This window comes from Hemitrygon akajei, chromosome 23 (genome assembly GCF_048418815.1).
Source record: "Hemitrygon akajei chromosome 23, sHemAka1.3, whole genome shotgun sequence".
In the NCBI taxonomy this organism is placed as follows: Eukaryota; Metazoa; Chordata; class Chondrichthyes; order Myliobatiformes; family Dasyatidae; genus Hemitrygon; species Hemitrygon akajei.
Window position 1 is genome coordinate 62,516,093 of NC_133146.1, and position 26,440 is coordinate 62,542,532.

Here is a 26,440-nt window from a genome sequence, read left to right on the forward strand (position 1 = left end):
TTTGCACATTGGTTGTGTGTCCATCTTTGTGAGTAGTTCTTCATTGATTCCATTATATTTCTTTGGAAATCTTAAGTAGTATATGGTGACATACAAGCACTTCAATATTCAAGAGAGGAAATTTGTAGAATGCCTATGAGATGGTTCTAGAACAGCTTTTGGGCAAACTTACTAGGGGATGGCAATTCTGGATTGGCTGTTATGTAATGACCTAGATTAGATTAGGGTAAAGGAACCCTTAGCAGGCAGTGATCATAACATGTTATTATTCACCTGCAGTTTGAGAAGGAGAAGCTAAACTTGGATCAGTATGACAGTGGAGTAAAGTAAATTACAGAGGCGTGAGTGAGGAACTGGCCCAAATGGATTGGAAGGAGATACTAACAGGGATGATAGCACCTGGACAACACAAACAGGAAGCTGTTCATCGACTATAGCTCAGCATTTAATATCATCATTCCCACAATCCGGAATGGGAAGTTGTAGAACGTTGGCTTCTGTACCTCCCTCTGCAACTGGATCCCTGACTTCTTAACCGGAAGACCACAATCTATGTGGATTGGTGATAACATCTCCTCCTTGCTGACAAACAATATTGGTTCACCTCAGGGGTGTGTGCTTAGCCCACTACTCTACTCTCTATATACCCATGACAGTGTGGCTAGGCATAGCTCAAATACTATCTATAAATTTGCTGACGATACAACCATTGTTGGTAGAATCTTAGGTGGCGATGAGAGGACAAGTTTCTGGGTGTCAAGATCTATGAGGATCTAACCTGGTCCCAACGTATTGATGTAATTATAAAGAAGGCAAGACAGCAGCTATATTTTATTAAGAGTTTGAAGAGATTTGGCATGTCAACAAATACACTCAAAAACTTCTATATTTGTACTGTGGAGAGCATTCTGACAAGCTGCATCACTATCTAGTATGGAGGGGCTACTGCACAAGACCAAATCTAGTCAGTTCCATCTTGGGTACTAGCCTACAAAGTACCCAAGACATTTTTAGGGAGCAGTGTCTCAGAAAGGCAGTGTCCATTATTAAGGACCCCCAGCACGCAGACCATGCCTTTTTCTCACTGTTACCATCAGGTAGGAGCTACAGAAGCCTGAAGGTACACACTCAGCGATTCAGGAACAGCTTCTTCCCCTCTGCCATCCGATTCCTAAATGGACATTGAACCCTTGGACACTACCTCACTTTTTAAAAAATTTACAGTATTTCTGTTTTTGCACATTTTTAATAATCTATTCAATATACATGCACTGTAATTGATTTACTTGTTTATTTGTTATTGTGAAGTCAACTAAACAAAGCTGTAAAGAGAGAAAAGATGAAATATGAAGGTAAGCTAGCCAATATAATCAAAGAGGATACGAAACATTTTTCAGATATATAAAGAGTAAAAGAGAGACGTGAGTGGATACCAGACCACTGAAAAGTGACACTGGAGAGGTAATAATAGGAGAAAAAGAAATGGCAGATGAACTTTGCATCAGTCTTCACTGTGGAAGACACTAGCAAAATGCCAGAATGTGAGAGAGTCGGGGGCAGAAGTGAGTGTTGCTGCTATTACTAAGAAGAAGGTGCTTTGGAAGCTGAAAAGTCTGAAGGTAATCATCTGGACCAGATGGACTACACCCCAAGGTTCTGAAAGAGTTAGCTGAGGAGATTGTGGAGGGATTAGTAATGATCTTTCAGGGATCACTAGATTCTGCAATGGTTCTGGAGGACTGGAAAATTGCAAATGTCACTCCACTCTTTAAGAAGGGAGGGAAGCAGAAAAATAGAAATTATAGGCCAGTTAGCCCAACTTCTGTAGTTGGAAAGATGTTGGAGACTATTATTATGGATGAGGTTTCAGAGTACTTGGAGGCACATGACAAAATAGACCAAAGTTCCCATGTTTTTGATAAAGAAGAGCCTTCCAATCCATCACAATGCAGTTTCCATTCCAGGCAGTGATGGAGCTTGTTAGGATACTCTCTACAGCGCATCTGTAGAATGATCTGAGTACAGGTGTGCTAAGTCCAACTCTCTTCAGCCTACTCAGAAAGTAGAGGCATTGGTGAGCTTTCTGAACTGTGTAGGATGTATTCTGGGATGATGAGGGATTCTGTGCAATGTGCACTCCCAGCTGTTTGAAACTTCTTGCAGCTTCCATAATAATAGAATTACTTAAATAATAATAAATTTATTTGAAACTTTGAAAATTATGGGGTAGAACATAGGTATCAAGTGACAATAAGTGGATAAGAGAATAGTAAATACTCAATATAAGTTGATTCATCATGCCAAGATAACAACTCGATTACAATAGATTCATAAATCCCAAATATTTGTTACATTTACACCAAAATATGAAATATTCAGCCCTTATTACAGGCTAATCCCTTTTGACATCAATGGGTCTGGGGTTGAGAGGGTGGACAGCTTTAAGTTCCTCAGCATAAACATCACCATGGATCTCATGGAATCTGTACATACTGGCTGTATGGTGAAAAAGGCACAACAGTGCCTCTTTCACCTCAGACAATTGAAAAAGTTTGTTCTGGGCCCCCAAATCCTTAGAACTTTCTGTAGGGCACAATTGAGAGCATCCTGACTGGCTGCATCACTGTCTGTTATGGGAACTGTACCTCCCTTAATCACAGGACTCTGCAGAGTGTGGTGCGGACAGCCCAGCGCATCTGTGGATGTGTATTTCCCACTATTCAGGACATTTACAAAGACAGAGGTGTAAAAAGGGCCTGAAGGATCAATGGGGTCCCAAGTCACCCCAACCACAAATTGTTCCAGCTGTTACCATCAGGAATCCTTAGCACAGCATAAAGCCAGAACCAATAGGCTCCAGGACAGCTTCTTCCACCAGGCCACCAGACTGATTAACTCATGCTGACACAATTGTATTTCTATGCTATATTGACTGTCCTGTTGTACATAGTATTTATTACAAATTACTATAAATTGCACATTGCATATTTAGACGGAGACGTAACGTAAAGATTTTTACTCCTCGTGCATATGAAGGATGTAAGTAATAAAGTCAATTCAATTTAATTCAATTCTGAAGATGTTAGAAATCTTGAGCAATGCTCACAAACTGCTGGAGGAACTCAGCAGGTCAGGCAACATCTATGGAGGAGAATAAACAGCCAACCATTTAGACTGTGACTCTGATGAAGGTTCTCGACTCGAAATGTCAAATGTATTTAGTTATTTATTTATTTATTGAGATACAGTGCCAAATAGGCCCTTCGAGCCTAGCCACTCAGCAGCCTCCCAATTTAATCCTAGCCTAATCATGAGACAAATTACAATGACCAATTAACCAACCAACCAACCGGTATGTCTTTAGATTGTGGGAGGAAACCAGAGCAGAAGAAAAAGTACAATCTACTTAAAGGCAGTGGCAGGAATTGAACCTGGGTCACCAGTACTGTAAAGCGTAATACTAACCACTACGTCACCATGCCACCCTGTTTCATTTCCCTCTATAGATGCTGCCTGGCCTGCTGAGTTCCTCCAGCATTTTGTGTGTGTAACACATCTACAAGTATCTGGGAGTACAGTTAGACGAGAAGCTAGACTGGACTGCCAACACAGATGCCTTGTGCAGGAAGGCACAGAGTCGACTGTACTTCCTTAGAAGGTTGGCGTCATTCAATGTCTGTAGTGAGATGCTGAAGATGTTCTATAGGTCAGTTGTGGAGAGCGCCCTCTTCTTTGTGGTGGCGTGTTAGGGAGGCAGCATTAAGAAGAGGGACGCCTCACGTCTTAATAAGCTGGTAAGGAAGGCGGGCTCTGTCGTGGGCAAAGTACTGGAGAGTATAACATCGGTAGCTGAGCGAAGGGCGCTGAGTAAGCTACGGTCAATTATGGAAAACCCTGAACATCCTCTACATAGCACCATCCAGAGACAGAGAAGCAGTTTCAGCGACAGGTTGCTATCGATGCAATGTTCCTCAGACAGGATGAAGAGGTCAATACTCCCCAATGCCATTAGGCTTTACAATTCAACCGCCAGGAGTAAGATATGTTAAAGTGCCGGGGTTGATTGTATTTAATGTATTTAAGTAAACTACTTAAGAACTTTTTTAAAGCTATTATTAATGCTTTTTGAGAGAGTGATTTAGATGCATATCATATTTTTACTGAGTTAAGTATTGTATGTAATTAGTTTTGCTACAACAAGTGTATGGGACTTTGGAAAGAATGTTGAATTTCCCCATGGGGATGAATAAAGTATCTATCTATCTATCTATCTATCTATCTACATTGTCACTTCAGCACAGAGCCTGCAAGGTCTTCCAGTTTGTGAGTGGTTCTCCCAGATCTTATTGTCACAGAACTGTCAAGCAAAAAAGAGGAGTCTTTGGCCTGGCATCCTTTTGCTGACCACTTTGCCCATCTACACTAATCCCATTTAATTAAAGCTCTCCAACCCAGTGCAAACGCGTTCTTTTCATAGTGTGGTGATCAGTGCTGCACTCTGTACTCTGAGTATGGCCTAACCAGTAACACTGCAACATAATGTATCAACCTTTATACTCTATGCCATAAGCAATCTTCTGGAGAAGTTCAGAGGATCAAGCAGTATCTGTAGGTAGACAGGAATTGTTGACATTTTAGGACCTCACAAAAGGTTTTGACCTGAAATGTCAACAATTCTTTTTCAACCACAACTGCTGTTCAACCTGCTGAGTTCCTCCAGACCAATTTTGGTCCAAATTCCAGCATCTGCAGTCTATTGTGTCTTTAAATTTCCTGCCCTAACCGATGAAAGTAAGTGTGCCATATGCCTTCTTCCACTCTTACTACTGTAAAGTAACAGTATATGGCACTATATTTCTTAAACTCGTAGTCTTGCCTCAGTTCTAAACATCATGACCCAGTTGTGCAAGCCCAGCCTGGAAGCCAAACCAAGCAGCAACCAGCTGCCTGGTATGTCCTTTATAACTTTAATGAGCAATCTTTGTAAACCAATCCACTTATTGGTTCCAGTTAGACTATGTAAAAGCATCCACCCACCTTATTTGGAAATAGCAGTTGCAAACAACAACAGTTTGCATTTAGATGATAAGCGCACACAAAATACTGGAGGAAATCATCCACTCAGGCAGCGTCTATGGCAGTGAATAAACAGTCAACATTTCGGGCTGGGATCCTTTATTAGGATTGGAAAGGAAGGGGGAAATGCCAGAATAATAATGGGCAGGGGATAAAATTAATTTTAAAAACTAAAAGTGAATCAGAAGAATAAAAATGAATACTGGTGTTAATATCAGGTGTAAATATGATTAAGAAGTCCAAGTTTCTACAATAGTCATTTCTATTAACATTTTGGAATGGAGGCTGTTTCACAAATTGTTGAAACACTGGGAAGAATTTTTGCAGCAGTTTTCCCATCATTCTATGAGATCATCGAGAAAACTGGAATTAACAGGTATTTTTGGACACTTACACAATTTCTTGAATGTTTAACTGAAGTTTAATAATGAGAGCCTTTGTGGAACAATTGAGCTTTCTGGTTGCTTTTCAAGACTCAACTTGATTAATGGGAAAAGAACATGAATGAAAGTTTACCACTAGATCTTTCCCTCCCACAAATGATGTTGAGTCCATGGACCCCTTGCTTAATGATATTGGCCCATGACATAAAAAAGGTTGGAAACCCCTGCTCTAGTAGATTGTTGCTCCAGATGGAAATTAGGAAAAGGATCTCACCAGATTCATCTAAAGATGGGTGACCACAGATTCATTCCCCACATTAATGTCCCTTTCTTCCCATCACTCTAACAGGACACACTTCCCCACCCACATTCCATTACCCACTGTTATGACTTCCTCACAAATCAATTTCTGATTTTATTTTATAACACTTTGTGAATTACTAGTAGTTTTGTAGATATTTTAGGAGATATTTTAAGATTCCGCCAATTTCCCTTATAAAAAATAATTGTGGGACTGATTACCACATTCCACTCATCATAAGACCATAAGACACAGGAGCAGAATTAGGCCATCTGGCCCATCGAGTCTGCTCTGCCATTCAATCATGGTTGATCCTTTATTCTATCTCCTCCTCAGCCCCAGTTCCCAGCCTTCTCCCCGTAACCTTTGATGCCATGTCCAATCAAGAATCTATCAATCTCTGCCTTAAATACACCCAACGACCTGGCCTCCACAGCTGCATGTGGCAACAAATTCCACAAATCATCTTATGTCATTACTCAATTGCAGATAAATCTGTATCGTAATCTGGTAAATGAACAGGTATTGAGCATATAATCTTGACTCTCTTCGGTTCAAAATAAAAGCAACAGTGAAAACAAAGTGAGTAGACAATGTTCTGAAACTCTACTGGTCATTTTGTTTTTGATCCCTCTAATGTTCAAAAATAAGCTGAATCTGGAAAGGTTGTAGCTTGAGGCCAATGGCAGTACCAGTCACAGTAAAGGTAGGAATGGATTTCAGTTACTTGAGAAACATTGGGATCAGTACATTTTGGTACAATTAAGTGGCATTAGCTGAGGTTTCATAACAATAGTTAAAAAGTGTAAAAAAAGACAAATCCCTCATGCAGATAATGAACTGCCTCCATACAATACTACTGATGACTGCATCCTCCAAATCTTCATTTTCATTGCAGCATTCAAGATAATTGTCAATACCTTCATAATTCTTGACTAGTTGAAATACTGAAATCATTTAATTTTCACACCCAGTTGTTTCCGTCATCTTCAACCCTGCATGCTCACTGACATTGATATTGTCTTCCTAAAATTGTACAAGATAATCCCAAGGCTTTTCATACAAATCCTACTTGAGATAAAAAACCCACCCTCAAGCCAAAGGTTCCCATTTCAATTTCCCCTGCTAAGTGCAACGATAAGATAGACTCTTGGCCTCACAATCTGTCTTGCTATTATCTTACATATTATCATGTACCTGCTCTGCTTCTTTCAGTAGCTTTTACACATAATTCTGCATTATTACATTGTTCTAGCTCAATGCATTGTGTAATGATCTATTCTGTATAAACATGTGCAAGCAAGCATTTCACTGTACCTTGATACCTGTGACAATGATAAACCAATAAACAAATAAAATAAACACTGTCCTCCAACAAAAGGGTTCTTGACGGAATCCTGGAAAGTACAAGTGACTTCTCATACCTCAGTGCTCCACCTCAGCAAAGGTAGACATTCCATGACTGAATTTTCTGCCACCTTAAGTGCACCAACATTGCCTTCAATTGATAGTATTTGAAGATCAGATCTCAGACCTGCCTTCCCTTATGTTTCTCAGACTTGGTTTCCTGCAACAGAGACTTCAAGACACTGGACAGAAGCCACACTGCCTCTGCTAAGTCTTCTAAAGTCATAGAAATGACAAGTAAGCTAATGTTGGTGACCCCTCCCAGGATACATCTCCACTAAAAAAGCCCTAATTATATTCAGTTGACTCTGTTGGGCTGGCCTCACTGATTGCATGCTCAATACCAAGCTCGCAAAATTGACACACTATTCCGAACTTTGTCATGGGAAGAGATTACCAGATGGACAGACTAGGTATGTGCTCAAAGCTCACCATGGAGAAATATGACATTTACTCTTGGGAATCCTATTGACTCTTGGGAATCTTTCAACTAAGACTACTCAAACCAGAAATGGGACAATCTAATATAACCACAATATCAGGAGCACATAAACTTTCAGCCTAAATGGTAATAGGAATGGACCAACTCATAAACTATCCACACAGCTCATCAGGCACCTCCTGTTCATTGAAGGAAGAGGTTGTGGATCACACATTGGCTTCATCTGTCATTTAGAACCCACAAAATTACAGTGGAAGGAAATCATCATCATTCCTGAGAGACTGCCCAAGTAAAAGCATTAATGTTTGACTAAAGAGGAGGCATTAACATAGGCTTTTAAGAACAATGTTTTCTGAGAGTTGTAAAGAAGTGATGAGGATTGGGGAGGGGTGTTTAGGCCCATGACAGCTGAAGATACAAGATTCAAGGTTGGTTAATGTTAACTCTAGTACACGGTGTAAAGGAGAGTAATGCTAGTTCTCTTGAAGTTGATACCATCTCCTTTGCCTTGGTGACATTGAGAAAAAGATTATTTGCCAAGAACCAGGCCTTGAGCTCTTCTAGCTCCTCTCTGTAGGCCACCTCATCATTTTTAGTGATGAGCTTCACCACAATCATGTCATCAACATGCTTGACAAAGTGTTTACTTGGGTGTTTGGCCATGAGTGTGCAGAGTGAACAGCAGTGGGCTCAGCACAAAGTGCCGGAGGACACCCATGTTGATGATGATGATCGGGAGGGAGGAACAGTTATGTATCTTGACTATCTGAGGTCAGTTTGTTAGGAATTCCAACACCCACCTGCACAGTGGTATACTTAGACCGAGGAGTAGGAGAGTGGTACAATCAGAAATGAAATGACAGCATTAAGTTCAATGGCACAGTCGGCCCTCCTTATCCATTGGGGATTGGTTCCGGGACCCCTCGCGAATACCAAAAAATGTGAATGCTCAAGTCCCTTATTTAACCTGTCTCAGTGCAGTGACTTTAGGACCCGGCACAGCTCTGAAGCTGCAGTGTTTCTGTTCACGAAAATAATCATGATCACAATTGAAAATAAAGTGGAAGTAATAAAGCGATCAGAAAGAGGTGAAACGCCATCAGTCATTGGAAAAGCGTTAGGCTACAGTTGGTCAATGATCGGAACAATTTTTAAAGATAAAGTGAGAAAGGCCCTGTCCTGATGAAAGCTACAATTATTACTAAGCAATGCAGTGGTTTAATTATTGAAATACATACGTTTCTTAACTGTTTTATATGCATATAAAGGTAAAATATATACTATATACTAAGACAAACGTTTGACTAACTGATGCTAAATAATACCGGATGTACCTGTTCCAACTTGCTTAGTAAGAGAATTTCCAGTTTTTTTCTATCCCAATCCACGATAACCTATGCACATACTCCAGTATACTTGAAATCATCTCTAGATTATTTATAATAACCTAATACAATGTAAATGCTATATAAATAGTTGTTATACTGCATTGTTTAGGGAATAATGACAAGAAAAAAAAGTCTATACATGCTCAAACAACAAGTGCTGGAGAGTGAACTTCCGAGTTTTCTCAATTTGCTGTTGGTTGAACACGCGCATGCAGAATTCGCATGCTGTATTCGTAATACAGCAGGGCTGGCTGTATTAAGAAAGGAGTGGTATCATTTAAAAATGGGCCAACTTGCCTCATCCAGAACTGCTTGGATTGTCTGTCTGAGTCTTTGCATAACAACAGCTTATTGTTTATTGAGAAAGTATATATTGCACTAATTGCCATTAAAATTGCATGTAGGGTGAAGATACAAAGGAGGTGTAGAGCGCTCCTCCCTTCTGCTAGCCTGAATTTATTTATTTCTGAAGTGAATAAGCAGGGACAGGGAGCATTCACAGGACTGCAGTAATGAGCAACTTCTCATCAAGGTAATGAGCTGACAATACCCACAGAATGACAGAGTGACTTACCCAACCATCTTGTTAAAGAATAATGTTGATAATCCCAAGAGAAAATGTATCAAAAAGATCTGATCTCATACTGCTAATTTACCACTGAGTCATAAAACACATTGATCTACAACCTTAAGGGAAAAAGAGTATTGTTGAAACACAATCCCTCACAAAATATATAAAATTGTATAACCCACCAATCTTATTCTTCATATTGAAGGATTGTAGAAAAAATTGAAAAGCAAAATTTTAAACAAGATAGGTTTTTGCTTTATTTCTGTAATGTATAATTTGATTGGAGAAACCTATTATTATTTACTGTTCTTCCTTGATGCTATTTTGTTAACAATCCATTTTTGAAAACCCATCCTGCTAGGTGAAAATGCTAAGGATACTGAAAGCAGGCATTCAATGCATGAAATCTTTTGAAAGAATTCAATTCTAAACATGTAACTATGGTGTAAAGGCACTATTTTAAAAATATTTTATTTTGATTTTCCAATAAGTTATAAAGCAGGAAAGACCTTGGAACAATTAAGCATTTGAGGTACATGGCCCATCCCCTATATACTTCAAGCTCTGTTTACAGTAACACTGATTTCCCTTTTACACTCTCTGCTTTCACTCAGAGGAGCTGGGATACAGTAGGCAACTGAGAAAAAAGGCTTCTTCAAATACCGCTGATTCCATCAATTATTAGATTTCTCCTGTAACAGATGGGTCCACTGCCTTTTGTCTCTCCAAAGAGCAAGAGCAGGAGGCGGAGGAGGTACAGCTAGGGTATCCTTCGATTTCCCACTCTTCCCAATAGTGTGTAATACTAATTCACATGGAATGGGAAGGTCTGAGGGGACTACTCCTTCCTTTCTCAGGTTTAACTAGTAACAGTTTCAGCAAGAAACCTCTGTCCTTTTCAATATGATACCTTCTCTTCGGTTCTCAGGAACCTCACTGCACCTTGCTTCGGTTCTTCACCTATAGAATGGAATCAACAAGGGATCACATTACATTTGCCTAAATGAGTGTGATTAATGACAGGATCAAAGAAGCAGGGTAAGTTCTGTTCCAAAATACCTCAGTAATAATATCTTTCAAATTCCAAGGATGGTGTTTCTACCATAATCAGGAAGTGGAGGGATGGGTTAGTAAATTTGCTGATGACTCAAAGGTTAGGCGTGTTGTGGATAGTGTGGAGGGCTGTCAGAGGGTACAGCAGGACATTGATAGGATGCAAAACCTGGCTGAGAAGTGGCAGATGGAATTTGACCTAGATAAGTGTGAGGTGCAAACATGAGGAAATCTGCAGATGCTGGAAATTCAAGCAACACACACAAAATGCTGGTGGAACGCAGCAGGCCAAGCAGCATCTATAGGAAGAAGTACAGTCGACGTTGAAAGAAGAGATAGTAAGAAATTTGAGGTGTGAGGTGTGAGGTGGTTCATTTGGGTAGGTCAAATATGATGACAGAATATAGTGTTAATGGTAAGACTCTATGCAGTGTAAAAGATCAGAGGGATCTTGGGGTCCGAGTCCACAGGACACTCAAAGCTGCTGTGCAGGTTGACTGTGTGGTTAAGAAGGCATACGGTGTATTGGCCTTCATCAATCGTGGGATTGAATTTAGGAGCCGAGAGGTAATGTTGCAGCTATATAGGACCCTGGTCAGACCCTACTTGGAGTATTGTACTCATTTCTGGTCGCCTCACTATAGGAAGGATACAGAAACCATAGAAAAGGTGCAGAGGAGATTTACAAGGATGTTGTCTGGATTGGGGAGCATGCCTTATGAGAATAGGTTGAGTGAACTTGGCCTTTTCTCCTTGGAGCGACAGCGGACGAGAGGTGACCTGATAGAGGTGTATAAGATGATGAGAGGCATTGATCGTGTGGATAGTCAGAGGCTTTTTCCCAGGGCTGAAATGGCTAGCATGAGAGGGCACAGTTTTAAGGTGCTTGGAAGTAGGTACAGAGGAGATGTCAGGGGTAAGTTTTTTACGCAAAGAGTGGTGAGTGCGTGGAATGAGCTGTCGGCGACAGTGGTGGTGGCAGATACGATAGGGTCTTTTAAGAGACTCCTGCATAGGTACGTGGATCTTAGAAAAATAGAGGGCTTTGAGTAACCTTAGATAATTTCTAAGTAAGTACATGTTCGGTACAGCATTGTGGGCCAAAGTGCCTGTATTGTGCTGTAGGTTTTCTAATCTGTATGCCTTACAAAAAAAAGAATCCAAGTTGAAAGTGACATTCCATCCATTTGACTGCATTGGTCTCAATTAAGCAGGAGTCCATCAGCAGTCTCATAGTGGCAACCACTAGCAAATAGCTAGCGTTTGTTCACATACTGTCCTGGACTTCCGGACCAAGTGTATTGGGGATTTCTTAGTTGCTGTCTGCTAATGTTCAGGGCTGTGGGAAATGTAACCTTGAAACTGGCAGTAGACTCATTCAGCAAAATCTCAAGACATGCACTATCCCCTCAAAGGGACAACAAGTCTCCTTCCTTTACCACTGTGTATGAACATGTTGAACAACTTAATCATTGGTTCTTTCCTGGTTACCTCATTACAGGAATGATGTGGAAGCTTTAGAGACGGGGCAGAGGAGATTCACCAGGATTCTGCCTGGATTAGAGAACATGTCTTATGAGGATAGGTTGGGTGAGCTAGGACCTTTCTCTTTGGAGCAAAGGAGGATGAGAGGTGACTTGTTAGAGGTTTACATGATGATAAGAGGTATAAGATAGTCAGTACAAGTTTCACAGGGCAGCAAAAGCTAATACAAGGAGCATAGTTTTAAGGTGATTGGAGGAAAGTATAGTGGTGATGCCAGACGCAGGGTTTTTACACAGAGAGTGATAGGTGCATGGAATGGACTGCCATGGAAGGGGAGGGAGGGTGCAGGTAGGTGTTGGTAGATATAAATACATTAGGCACATTTAACAGACACTTAGGTATATGGATAAAGAAAATTGGAGAGCTATGTGGAAAAGGTTAGATTGATCTTGGAGTAGGCTGAAAGGTTGACACAACATCATGGGCCAAAGGGCCTGTGTGGTTCAATGTTCTGTGTGGTACCATAGAGGTCTCATTGTAACACCAACCATCCAACATGCCACTTCTCCTTTGGAAAAAAGAAACAGATAAAGAAGGATGTGCTTTCTGTTAAATGTGCCAAATACTCTATCAGTAACTACTGTACATTGTACACTAGAAAATTATTATATCACTCTTTAAGAAACAAACATAAATCTGCAATGAAAGTTAATTCAAATAATTTCAAGGCCAGGTGCTTGTAACAACTTGACTATTGTTAACTACTGCCTGTTATTGGTACAGATGGAAACCCTGTTCCTTGGGCTTATAATTGTTCATATCTTTAAAAATGTTTGAAAATATATTTATATATTTAACTATTTTGATCCAATATTAATATTGATCTTTTTTTTACAATGGACTGTATCGATTTGAGTAATTGAAGGAATTACAAATATGAAAGCATAGGGCAAGTCCAGGATAGATGAAAAATTGAGATGTGCAGACTGAGGTCCATAGTTACAAAACTGAATGTAGATCTAGCCGAGAAAACACAATTGAATTGAATTAGAAACATAGAAACATAGAAAACCTACAGCACAATACAGGCCCTTTGGCCAAAAATGCTGTACCGAACATGTCCTTACTTTAGAAATTACCTTTCTTTTTACAATATTTTTATTCAGAAGAAAAAAAACAAGATTTACAGAGTGCAACACATAGATACATCTCAACATAACTTGTGTACATTCATATATTGTAATAAAGTTGATCAAAATGTTATAGCATAACACATAAAGGTATACTACTCTGTAATAAAAAATTTAAAGATAGGTCATACATCATAAAAGAAATTTTTTATATAAAAAGTCAACCCCCTACCAACTACCAAAGAAAAAAACTGATGGATGACAATGGATAATTAGAAAACAAAACATATTCACTTAAGAAGAGAAGATAAAAATATACATAAAAGTCTGTGCACTGTTAAACTTTATAAATTGGAAAAGTAATTTAGGAAAGGTCCCCAAATATCATAAAAAGATTGTTTCAAATTTAAGACTGAGCAGCGGATCTTTTCTAAATTTAAATAAGACATAATATCACGTAGCCATTGAAGATGTGTAGGAGGGGTAGACTCCTTCCATTTAAGCAAGATTGCTCTTCTTGCTAAAAGAGAGGTAAAAACTAAAACCTGTAGGTTAGGAGTATTTAAAGTTATATCTTCATTTGCAATAATACCAAACAAGGCAGTAAGGGGATTTGGGTCAAACTGGACCCTAAAAAGTTGAGAGAAGGTATGAAATACTTCCCGCCAAAACTTTTCAATTGTAGGGCAAAACCAAAACATATGAATTAAAGAGGCATCAGCGGAGTTGCAGAAATTACCTAGAGTTACCCATAGCCCTCTATATTTCTAAGTTCCATGTACCTATCCAGGAGCCTCTTAAAAGACCCTATCGTATCCGCCTCCACCACCATCGCCGGCAGCCCATTCCACGCACTCACCACTCTGTGTAAAAAACTTACCCCTGACATCTCCTCTGTACCTACTTCCAAGCACCTTTAAACTGTGCTCTCTCGTGTCAGCCATTTTAACCCTGGGAAAAAGCCTCTGACTATCCATGTGATCAATGCCTCTCATTTAATTGAAATGACTTTATTTCTTACATGCTTCACATACATGAGGAGTAAAAAAATCTTTACGTTACATCTCTGTCTAAATGTGCAATGTGCAATCATAGTAATTTATAATAATTTAAATAAATAGAACAGTCAATGTAACATAGAAATACACTCAAATCAGTCTGATGGCCTGGTGGAAGAAGCTGTCCCAGAGCCTGTTGGTCCTGGCTTTCATGCTGCACTACCATTTCCTGGATGGTAGCAGCTGGAACAGTTTGTGGTTGGGGTGACTCGGGTCCCCAATGATTATTCAGGCACTTTTTACACACCTGTCTTTGTAAATGTCCTGAATCATGAGAAGTTCACAACTACAGATGCACTGGGCTGTCTGCACCACTCTCTGCAGAGTCCTGTGATTAAGGGAGGTACAGTTCCCATACCAGGCAGTGATGCAGCCAGTCAGGATGCTCTCAAATGTGCCCCTGTAGAAAGTTCTTAGGATTTGGGGGTCCGTACCAAACATCCTCAACATTCTGAGGTGAAAGAGGTGCTGTTGTGCCTTTTCACCAAATAGCTGGTATGTACAAAGCACATGAGGTCCTCGGTGATGTGGATGCTGAGGAACTTAAAGATGTTCACCTTCTCAACCCCAGATCCATTGATGTCATTAGGGGTTAGCCTGTCTCCATTCCTCCTGGAATCCACAACCAGCTCCTTTGTTCTTGTGACATTGAGGGAGAGGTTGTTTTCTTGATAACACCGTGTCAGAGGGATGACTTCTTCCCTGTAGGTCACTTCGTTATTGTTTGAGATTAGGCCAATCAATGTGGTGTCGTCAGCAAATTTAATTAGCAGATTAGAACTGTGGGTGGCGATGCAGTCATGGATAAAGGAGGAAACTTAGTACACAGCCCGGAGGGGCTCCTGTGTTGAGAGTCAGAGGGCTGGAGGTGAGGGAGCCCACTCTTACCATCTGCCGGCGATCTGGCAGTAAGTCCAGGATCCAAATGCACAAGGCAGGGTTAAGACCAAGGTCTCTGAGCTTCCTGTCAAGCCTGGATGGAATTGTGCTTTTGAATGCTGAACTGTCCAAGAACAGCATCGTCACATAAGCATCCTTCTTCTCCAGATGTGTAAGGACAGTGTGTAGAGCAGTGGCTATTGCATCATCTGTTGATGGGTTGTGCCGGTAGGTGAATTGTAGGGGGTCCAGTTTGGGTGGTAGCAAGCTGCAGATGTAATCTTTGACCAGCCTCTGAAAGCATTTACTTGTTATTGAGGAGAGTGTGACAGAACACCAGTTGTTCTGGCATGTTTTCTGATACAGGGACAATGGTGGATAATTTGATGCAGGAGGGCACTCTACACCTGAGAGGGAGAGATTAAAACTGAGCCTCGCCCAGGGATTGTGAGACTATGAAAATTAGATGGAAGGAAAAGGAATAAATTTTAGGCAGTTGCCAATATGGATTTGTTGGGGTGAAACACCTATTTCTATGCTGTAATTTCCTTTGTGTTTTTTTTCAAACAGTCATATTTTTATGTATCAACAAAGATTACCTTTATTTGTCACATGTACATGAACATATATTGGTGTGTTATTTTGCTTCAATGACCAACATAGTGTAAGTTTTGTGCTGGGGCAGCCCACAAGTGTTGCCACACTTCTGGTGCTAACATTGCATGCCTACAACTCAATAACCCAAATCATACATCTTTTCCAAATGTGGGGAGAACCCCACACGGTCATGGGGGGAATGTACAAAAGCAGCGGGAATCAAACCCCGAGTGGTGATTGCTGGCACTGTAAAACAACTGCACTACTGTGCTCCCCTAGCAGAATATAGCTGAACCTCATTAAACAGCTCTGAATAATGTGTGTGATGCTTCTGCAACCTCTGTCACTAAGCACCTGTTAGAAGAAAACCTTACTCTCATTTTTAAACCCTCTTTCAAAGCAAAGGAAGAGTTCAATAATACGTACATTGTAAAACAGTTCATATTCCAAGCCTTCCCTGGTAATGCTCTTCAACTCTTCTTCTGCTGCGTTGGTGCTGTTTCATGCATTCATTCTGAGCTTGACAATTTCATCAATTTTGCCTCCAACTTCCACCATGTCCTTAAGTTCATGGTCCATTTCTGACACCTCCCTCCCCTTTCTTGATCTCTCTGCCTCTATCTCCAGAGACAAAACTGTTTACCAATATCTTTTATAAACCTACCAATTCCCATGGCTATCTTGACTATACCTCTTCCCCTCCCCCCCCCCCCCATATTTTCTGTAAAAATGTGATTCCCTTATCTCAGATCCTTCGTCTTGCTGCAACTGTTCCCAGGATGAGAGGATGAGGCTTTTATTTCCAGGACATCAGAAATGTCCTCCTTCAAAGAATGAGGTTTCTCTTCCTCTACCATTGATGCTGCCCTCACCTGCATCTCCTCCATTTCTCAGACATCTGCGCTCATCTCATTTCCCCACTGCCTTAAGGATAGAGTTCCTCTTGTCCTAACCCACCACCCCATGAGCCTCTGCATCCAATAAATCATTCTCTGCAACTTCTGCCATCTCCAAAGAGATCCTACCAGCAAACACATCTTTACATACCACCACCCCCCCCCCACCTGCTACATCTGCCAATTCACTCCTCCCTCACCTCCATTCAGGGCTGTAAATAGTCTTTCCAGGTGAAGCAACAGCATTGTATACAGTGCTCCCAATGCAACCTTCTCTACATCATAGGTTAGAAGACCGCTTTGACAAGCACCGCTGCTACATCTGCCAAGTGAGTAATTTCCCGGTGGTTAGCCATTTTAGTTCTTATTCCCATTCTGACACACTGGTCCATGACCTCCTCTTGCTCCATGATGAGGCCACCCTCAGAATGGAGGAGCAACACTTCACAATCTATCTGGGTAACCTCCAATCTGATGGTGCAAATATTGATTTCTCCTTCAGGTAATTTTTTTTTCCCTTCCCCTTCCTCTTCTATTCCCTACTCTTACTCTTCTCAACTCCCCATGGTACCCTTCCTCCTTCCCTTTCTCCCATGGTCTAGGTTCCCCTCCTATCAAATTCATTCTTCTCCAGCCCTTTACCCTTCTTCTCCACCTGGCTCCACCAATCACCTTCTAGCAATCCTCCTTCCTCTCTCCCCCACTCCTACCTTTTTATTCTGGCATTTTCCCCCTTCCTTTCCAGTCCTGATGAAGGGTCTCAGCCTGAAACATTGACTGTTTATTCAGTTCCATAGTTGCTGCCTGACCCTGGAGTTCCTCTAGCATTTTATTTGTGTTGCTCTGGATTTCCAGCATCTGCAGAATTTATGTTTGGAGTTTACTGATGTATTCCAGTAAGCTCTCACTAATCACCAGTATATCTTCAACATGAAACTCACAAATGCATCTGATTTCAGCCATCTATAGCCAATGTCATTGATTTTTCATAATGGATAAGTGCTTTTAGCAAATCATGCCGCAGCTGTGATCGTCATATATTATAGTGCAATGCTGCACCACTTGGGTTGCGGCCAGCACCTGTCACATTCCTCTAATTAAACACTTGGATTAAAAGAATTGCCATTGATTTTGTGACCATTGGAGAAGAGATGGTAATGTCTCTGGGATAGATTTGACTATCTGGGAGATATGCACAGCACAGTGTAATGTATCCCCATCTCCTTCTGTTGCTCTCACTGTAGAATTTGTCTGCTCTTTTTTGATAGACTTCTTCAGCAGCTGCTCACACGTACCCTACCCTCAGCACCACCTGCAAGTCAGACCAATGACTGACTCACTCACCAACTCAGTGGAAGTTAAGATAATGGCTTCATCTTACGTTTGAATGAGACGTCAGAACCGTGTCATTAGAGCCACCTGCTGCTTGCACCAAAAATGCTGGTTTTCAGAAATGTCATCTCTTGCAAATGAATTTCAACAATATTATATGATGACATAAAGAATGAGCTAACTGGTGTGTGAAAGAAGCAGAGAGAGACATTTGCTTCAAGTGTGTTTAGCGCTGATACAATATTATGTCATTAGATTAGCATTTTTGATGCAAGCAGCAGGTGGCTCTGATGACACGGTTCTGACATCTCATTCAAATGTAAGATGAAGCCACTATCTTAACTTCCACTGAGTTGGTGGGTGAGTCAGTTGTTGATCTGACTTTCAGGTGATGCTGAAGGTAGGGTAAGTGTGAGCAACTGCTAAACAGGTCAACATACTGCACATCCTTTGGCTCCACTCTTTGTACTGGAGGAGAAGGCTATCAAAAAAGAGCAGACAAATTCTACTGTGAGAGCAACAGCAATGGTAAATTACAGCCCTATTCTAAGTGCAATTTTTATTATTGTAAACCACCTCCTACCCCATCTCATGGGACCCACCCATTAAAGGTCATCAATCAAGGACAGTAAATGCCTGAGTTTCTGATTTTCTTGCTGGCAGGCAGTGTTTTTTCCCCACACTAGCCACAGAGATTGATAGAACCCCTACCACAAAGCACATGTTCTATTACTGTATGATTTCTCTGAAATCTCCAATTCCTTTCAGCTTGATTAAGAACAACACTCCTTGTCTACTTTCTCTCCAAAAACTCAGAAAGCTAAATCCTACTCCTTTAACATTTCTGAGTACTGATTTTCCTGGAGAAGTGACAAGTCAGCCTGACACTGAAGCAATTCTACATTATTTGCCTGTTCTCCAAATGATATTTTCTAGTATCCTTACTAATACAGCACCCCTGCCGCCCGCACATTAAAGCCCTTCACATTTGCTCTCTAGGGTTTCTTTAGTCATTACTGAATTTACTTATTATTCATTGCCTTCAAAGTCACTTCTATTAAAAAAGGAATAAATTCTTTGATCAGCATTTTGAAGACAAACAAGAAATTTATTTAAAATGCAATCAGAATCAGATTCAACAAACAAGAGAAAATCTGCAGATGCTGGAAATCCAAGCAACACACACAAAATGCTGGAGGAACTCAGCAGGCCAGGCAGTATCTATGGAAAAGAGCACAGTCGACATTTTGGGCTGAAATCCCTTGGCAGGACTGAAGAGCAGATTTAAAAGATGGGGGGAGGGAACGAGAAACACAAGGTGATAGGTGAAATCTGAAGGGAGAGGGACAATGTAAAGAGCTGGGAAGTTGATTGGTGAAACAGATAGGAGGCTATCGAGAAAAGAAAAGGGGGAAGGAGCACGAGAAGGAGGCGATGGGCGGGCAAGGAGATAAGGAGAAAGGGGAAAATGGGGATGGGAAATCATGAAGGAGAAGGAGTGACAATTACCGGAAGTTCAAGAAATTGATGTTCATGCCTTGAGGTTGGAGGCTACCCAAATGGCATATAAGGTGCTGTTTCTCCAACCTAAGTGTGACCTCATCAAGACAGTGGAGGGGGCCATGGATGGACATATCGGAATGGGAATGGGAAGTGGAATTACAATGGGTGGCCACTGGGTGATCCTGCTTTTTATGGTGGAGAAATCAAGAATCAAGTTTAATATCACTGGCATATGTCGTGAAATGTATTGTTTTGCGACAGCAGTACATTGCAATACAATAATAAAAACTATAAATTACAATAAGAAATATATACAGTAACTATATAAAAAATGTCATGCAGAAAGAGAGGAAAAAATACTGAGGTGGTGTTCATAGGTTCACTGTTCATTCAGAAATCTGATGGCTTCAGGGAAGAAGCTGTTTCTGAACCGTTGAGTGTGTATCTTCAGGCTCCTGTACCTTCTCCTTGATGGCATCAAATGCGCATTGGTCAACTAAAAGCATCATATTTGTTTTAATATTGTGATTATTACAGTAGTTTCCTCATGTTGAAAGCAATGGAGAACTGGCTTGTTTCTGGACCGGATCTGCGGCAAGTGCTTTCCATTTTCAGCACGTTCGATGCACATACTCCAAGGTGGTGCTGAGTTTGCTGAATCGACTTTGTGTCAAGGGAATGCAATGAATCAACAATGGTAACGTTCAAGACTGATGACCCTTATTAACAGAAGCAGAAAGTGACCTTCACAGTAGAGGAGGTGAATTTCATAGAATACAGTATTTAGAAATTACAGCACAGAAACAGATCTTTTTGACCCACCTCTTCCATGCTGATCATGATGTCTATTTATTCTAATCCCATTTGTCTGAATTAAGACCGTAAGAATATAAAGACATAGGAGAACAATTAGGCCATTTGGCCCATTGAGTCTGACCCACCATTTCATCATGGCTGATCTACTTCCCTCTCAAACTCATTCTCCTGCCTTCTCCCTGTACTCACCACCATCTGGCTAAAGAAATTCTTTCTCACCTCAGTTCTATTCTGAGGCTGAGCCTTCTCATCCTAGAGTTTTTCTTGTCCAAGTACCCATGCAAATAATTTTCAGATGTTGTGATAATAACTGCCTCCAATATGAATTAGATATTGGCAGCTCATTCAACACCCTCTCTATGAAAAGCATACCCCCTCAAATCTTCTTTAAATTTCTCCCCCCTCACCTGAAACCTGTGCCCTCTAGATCTAGAGCAATGAATAATCTGCGAGTCAAGCAGCATCTATGAGGGGAAAAGAACCGTCAACATTTTGAGTTGAAACCATGCATCGGGTCTAAATCAAGATCTCTACATCTGACTCCCCTGACCTTGGGTAAAGATTCTATCTACACTACCTAAGGCTCTCATAATTTTAATCATCTTATAAAGTCTCCTCGGTCTTTTACACCCCAGTGAAACTGAACTCAACCAATCTACTCTTCCCTTATAACTACAGCCCTCCATTCCAGAGAACAGCCTGGACTCTCTTCATTGTTATCACATCGTCCTTGTAGTGTGGTAAAGAGAACTGTTCACACCACTCCAAGTGTAGTCTAACCAATCTATTGTACAACTGCAACATGATGTTCCAAATCTTATACTAGGAAGAAAAACACACCAAATGCTATTTTTAATATTTGTTCATTTGTGCTGCCATTTTCAGGAAGCAAGGGATTTGCATGACGAGGTTTCTCTGTACATCAACACTCCTACTGTCCCTGTCATTTATTTTATACACTTTACCAGAATTTGACCCCTAAAAGTGGATTATCTTGCACTTATTTGGGCTAAATTCCATCTGCCACTGCTCAGTCCAACTTTTCAATCTCCCCCTGCATCCTTGGATAATCTTCATTATGTATGGGTCATCAATTTGCATATCTACAAATGTACAAATTGTAACCTGTAATTCTCATCCAAGATACTTATATACATTACAAAATGAATTGTGAAAATCTGACAAACACTTGTAGCTTCTTAAAAGCAAATGGTAGCTTGCAACAGTCAACAGTTTTTCTCTAACATGGGAGACATGTATGCAGCTGATTTGATACTAATCTTTAACCTGTAATAAAGGGAAAAATAAACTGAAAGGTTTTTCCTCTCTGCAAAGTCAAACTATCGGAAACTTTGTGAGTAAAGACAATAAGAGTCAAAGAATCATTCAATGATTTAGGGTGGAAACAGGCCTTTTGGTCCACTGAGGTTGCACTACCCATCAACCATCCATTTACATTAATCTCATATCCCATTATGTGATTTGTAAGTTGTTTCTAGCTATGCTCATGAAATCACATGCCATCATGGGTAGAACATACAAACTCCTTACAGGTGGCACTGGAATTGAATTCCAAACTCTGGAACACCCCAAGCTGTAAAAGCGTTGTGCTAACCACTACACTAAATAATCTCAGGGGTATAAGACTTGTCATGTGTCCTTTTGGACAAAAATGTTGGTTAGGACACTATCCAGCTGTTACCAGGCTCCTTAAGGGACCTCTCATACACTGAAAGATGAACTCCTGGTCACCCAGTTTACCTCAACATGGCCCTCACTGCCACACTTTGTTCTGCCTTCTGTTTTCCTTTCTGCTACCTCAATGTACTAATGTATGGAATGATATCCGGATGACATGCATATATAAGCTTTACACTCTATCTCAGTACAATGGCAATTATAAACTAATTCTCTGTTCCCAACACATAATGACTTTTGCATGGTCAGATCCCTCCATCCTCCTTAGTTTTGAGTGAATCACAGCAATATTCAACTCTGTACTTACTGGATGGGCACTGTACAATGAACATGCTCAAAACCTCTTTAAAAATATAGACCAGTGCTAGTCCATGACAGAGGTGCATGGTATAAATAAAAAGCCTGAGTCCTTTTATCAGGAGCGCACTGAGAATCTGTGTAATTGACAGAGGAAGAGCATCACCTCACAAATTACCCACTCTCACACTCCATCAAGCGCTTCCTGCCCCAGTTTTGGAAAACTATGGTTCCTGTGATCTTTTCATTAGCCACCTTAGAAGCCACAAATCTGACACAGGAAGTCATCCCGAGAAGGAGAAACACACCTTCTGATCAACGAACATATAAGTGGACTTGCATCTGAAGATCGACTGAAAGCCACGCCTAACAGCCTTTGGAATTTGGCATGTACTTCAGTGGGATTATATACACACTTACTGCTCAGTGATGCTGTGTTGCAGCAAGAGAGTGCAAGATGACCACTGCACCAAGATTGCTGTGATCATTATGACAAATGATTATCAAAAAGGCAAATCAATAAACATGGTCATGTAATAAAAAATTACAGCAGCAGCATTATTGTAACTCAAAAGGAACATATACTTGATCTTTTTAATAGTCCAAAATAAATCGCAAAATCTATTAAAACATTATTTCCTTTCAGTTATTACTGGATTATAATTATTTCTCCAATCTTTCAAAGGAGGAAATAACTTTTAAGTATTAAGGGAAATTAAAGTATATGAAGCTATTTTCCTCTATTTTAATCTTTGTTTTTAGTACTCCTTCCTGAATATTCACTATGGTTTCGATCTTTCAACATCAGCTGTCAATGTGAGGCATTTCTAGAGTACAGACAAATTCATCAGGTCTTGGGAACTATTTCTTTAAGTGCAATTGCATCCTTTCAGGTCTTCAGTAGAAGTCATGGCGTCTAGACAATGATGTAAAACATCCCTATGTATCTCTGGAGACTAAATATCAAACAGAAAGCTTTCCTTGTTAGTATGGTCTAATAATATCACAATTGCAAAGGTGATTAACATAATAAGTGTAAAAGTTAAAATGAACACACTTAGGATTTTTTGAACATTTTCAAGAGATTATTACTAAATGTCCTTTTGACTTTCAGCTTCATTTACCATGCTGTAGCTGTAACATGTAATTCTGGAGATCAACATCATTCAGGTAGAATTAAGAGAATGCCCTACCAAGAAGACTTAAACAATCTTGTCACAAATTTCTGTTAGTTTTATTTAGAATTCACTTTAAGTAAGCTTATTTAAAATCAATTATTGCCATAAACAATACACAGAGGAGCAATGCCGAAATCTTAACCATTACATTTTACTGAATAAAAGTAAATAAATGATTTTCATAAGCAAAAGCAATATTTGAGATTACAGTATACATTATCTCAAAGATGGATTGGCTTCACTCTGGCTCTTAAAATTAAAGGCCCACAGTAAGTAACTAAAAAGAGGAAGGCCAGATGAAAAGATTATGCCACAGGGTTTCTTCACCTGGAACAAATCAGTTATTGTAATCTTATGCGGCATTGAATCCCACAAGTCCACATCCATGTGACTATTACAATGGCTGGGCTCTGCATTGAAGTCACAGACACTTAACAGGATATTACAGGCAGTCACGACCCTACACCTATATACATATAAAAGAATTGCAGTGAAAGAAAAAGACAGCAAGTACTGTTATGTTCCTGATAGTAATTTCAGATCACGGCAGCATAGTTTAAATTGACAACAGTACAATCTCTCTTACCTGCAATCTGGCCTTCAGTCACAGAGTCCTTCTCAGACATTGTAGTGAATCCAGACAAAAATCTGCAGTGCTTAAAACCTTTTAACCGTTAGAGTGACAGAAGCTCTAGCTCACTGTGCACTCTCTGCCATTGAAAATTTGCAGTCAAGCTGCAGTTTGTGCCTAATCTTTTCTTTTAGCTCTCCGTCTTTAACTAAAGATCCTTCAATTCAGTAAAGCCTCAATATTTTACCCTCCCCCCTATGTTAAAAAGGGCTTCCTGTTGAAATTAGCCCAAACATAAAGGAAGAAATGAGCTGCTTGCACTGTTGTGCCTCATGTTTCTGCAGAGCTCCGCCTCTCTAATATGATCATACTCAGTGTCAGCACTGACAGGGAAGGGCTTCCCATCCTGCAGTAAATGACCATGCAGCAGCCGTTACAATCTGCCAAGATGGCCCACAGCAAGAAAAGCAATTAAAATCTCCAAGTAACTTCACAGACCTCATCTGATTATGTTTAATGCTTCTGGGTTTCATTATTCAATGTTATATTTGCTCATTTTATTTCAGTTTGTCTATGAAACACAACAGTCATGATGTAGCAACTTATTGATCTTGCTAATCATTTTAAAATCAATAGTGAGTGCTGTATGCGACACAGGAACAATCGCTGCTGATATTAAGTCCTTTGCAGTCCAGTGGCTGCTCTATGCCATCTTATGCCTTTGCTTCAGCATTGCCATCCCTCCCTATCCTGGATAATACACTGAGCATTCATTTCACGTTTCATTGGGTTCCACTCTAAATTGTTGTGCTAGCATGGTGGTTAGCATGGTGCTATTACAGCTTGGGAGGGGCAGGTGTGTTGGAGTTCGTAGTTCAATTCCATCATCTGTAAGGAGTCTGTGTACGCTCTCCCTGTGGAGTTTTCTCTGGATGCCCTAGTTTCCTCCCGCAGTCCAGAGATGAACAATTAGGTAGGTTAATTGGTCATTGTAAAATCATCCTGTGATTAGGCTAGAGTTAAATCAAGGGTTGTTGTGTGGTGTAACTCTAAGGGCCAGAAAGGCCTATTCCATGCTGTAATCTTCAAATAAATAAATGAATATAATTGTTTCAAAAAGATCATGAAAATTATGAAAAAATTAATCTGTTCTCTTCTGGTTGCATCTGTTCTCAGTCAGTTTGTACACTGGAACTCAAACATTGATTGGGAACATCAAAAACTGAATCAATAGTTTCAAATATAACTTTGCCACAATTTCCATCGCTCAGGTCGCCATTAGCAGATTCACAGCTCAATGTAGCTCCAACCAAAAACTCCCATTGACCTATGTAAGAAAGTATTAGGACATAGAATTTAGAACAGTACTTGGCTTTGGGAATTCTCATTCTTGTGTTCTTTCTCCTTCCTCGTGTCAGTAACAACCTCCAGCCCTTCTCAAATCTCAGTTCTTTTCCATTATTGAACACAGCCTCACACACAAAATGCTGGAGGAACTCAGCAGATCAGGCTGCATCTATGGAGAGGAATAAACAGTCAACCTTTGGGTCTTCTTCAAGATTGGAAAGGACTGGGAAGTTGGCAGAAGAAAAAGGTATGGGGAGGGGAGGAAGGAGGGATTACAAGCTGGAAGGTGAACTATCTCATTATTTTTGCACTAACATTTTTATTGTGTAATTTATAGTAATTTTATGTCTTTGCACTGAAGCATTACTGGAAAAAAAACAAATTTCATGTCTTATAAGACAGAGATAAAGCTGATTCTGATTCTCTGGTGCACTCCTGATTTTCCTCAGGCAATAATACACAAATCCTGACCCACATTAAGCAGATCTGTTGTTAAACACAGCTGACATTGACACAAATATTAAATGAAATAAAGGAAAAACAACAAGCACCTTAGCTATTCCTGCTCTTTGGTTAAAGCTCGACAAATTCATTCAAAAGAAGATTACACTAGATGTACCTACTAGAGCTGGCATAGAGGTGAGATCATATATAAATCACTCAATCCTCCAACACAGGGATAGAGCAAGAGGTCAGATATTCATGCATCTGATCTCCAGCACATTCCCAACTTACAGAGATACAAGTTAATGTTTCTTCGGAATAGCTCACTAGCTGTCAGTTTGTCCGGATTCATCTCTTCACCGTTACCGACAAACAACAAGCAATTTAGGCTACAAGCTTTGGAATTCTTTTCAAAATTCTCTGCCTCTTTATTGGTTACACCTCCATTTCAAAAAATCTTAAATTCTATGTCTTAATACATTCTTGCATGGGCCAATGGGAAATTTTGTTGAGACACCTAAGATTCTTTACCTTGATTCAGCTACAATCATGTGAATCTAAATTAGGTTCCTGCTCTGTGCAACCAGA

General features: G+C 40.2%; 1 protein-coding gene across 2 annotated transcripts in view; it reads right to left on the reverse strand.

The window, feature by feature from the left end:
* The window catches only part of hspa12a (heat shock protein 12A), a 114,638-nt gene extending 90,210 nt beyond the window's left edge, over positions 1 to 24,428 (reverse strand). Inside the window, exon 1 of one of the 2 annotated variants that reach the window (XM_073027837.1) lies at positions 24,077 to 24,428. In XM_073027837.1, the coding sequence (XP_072883938.1) occupies positions 24,077 to 24,116 (40 nt within the window). In that variant the 5' untranslated portion in view covers positions 24,117 to 24,428. The remainder of the gene's footprint in view (positions 1 to 24,076) is intronic. The other variant, XM_073027836.1, reaches the window with a different exon arrangement.
* Positions 24,429 to 26,440: the final 2,012 nt, after the last annotated feature.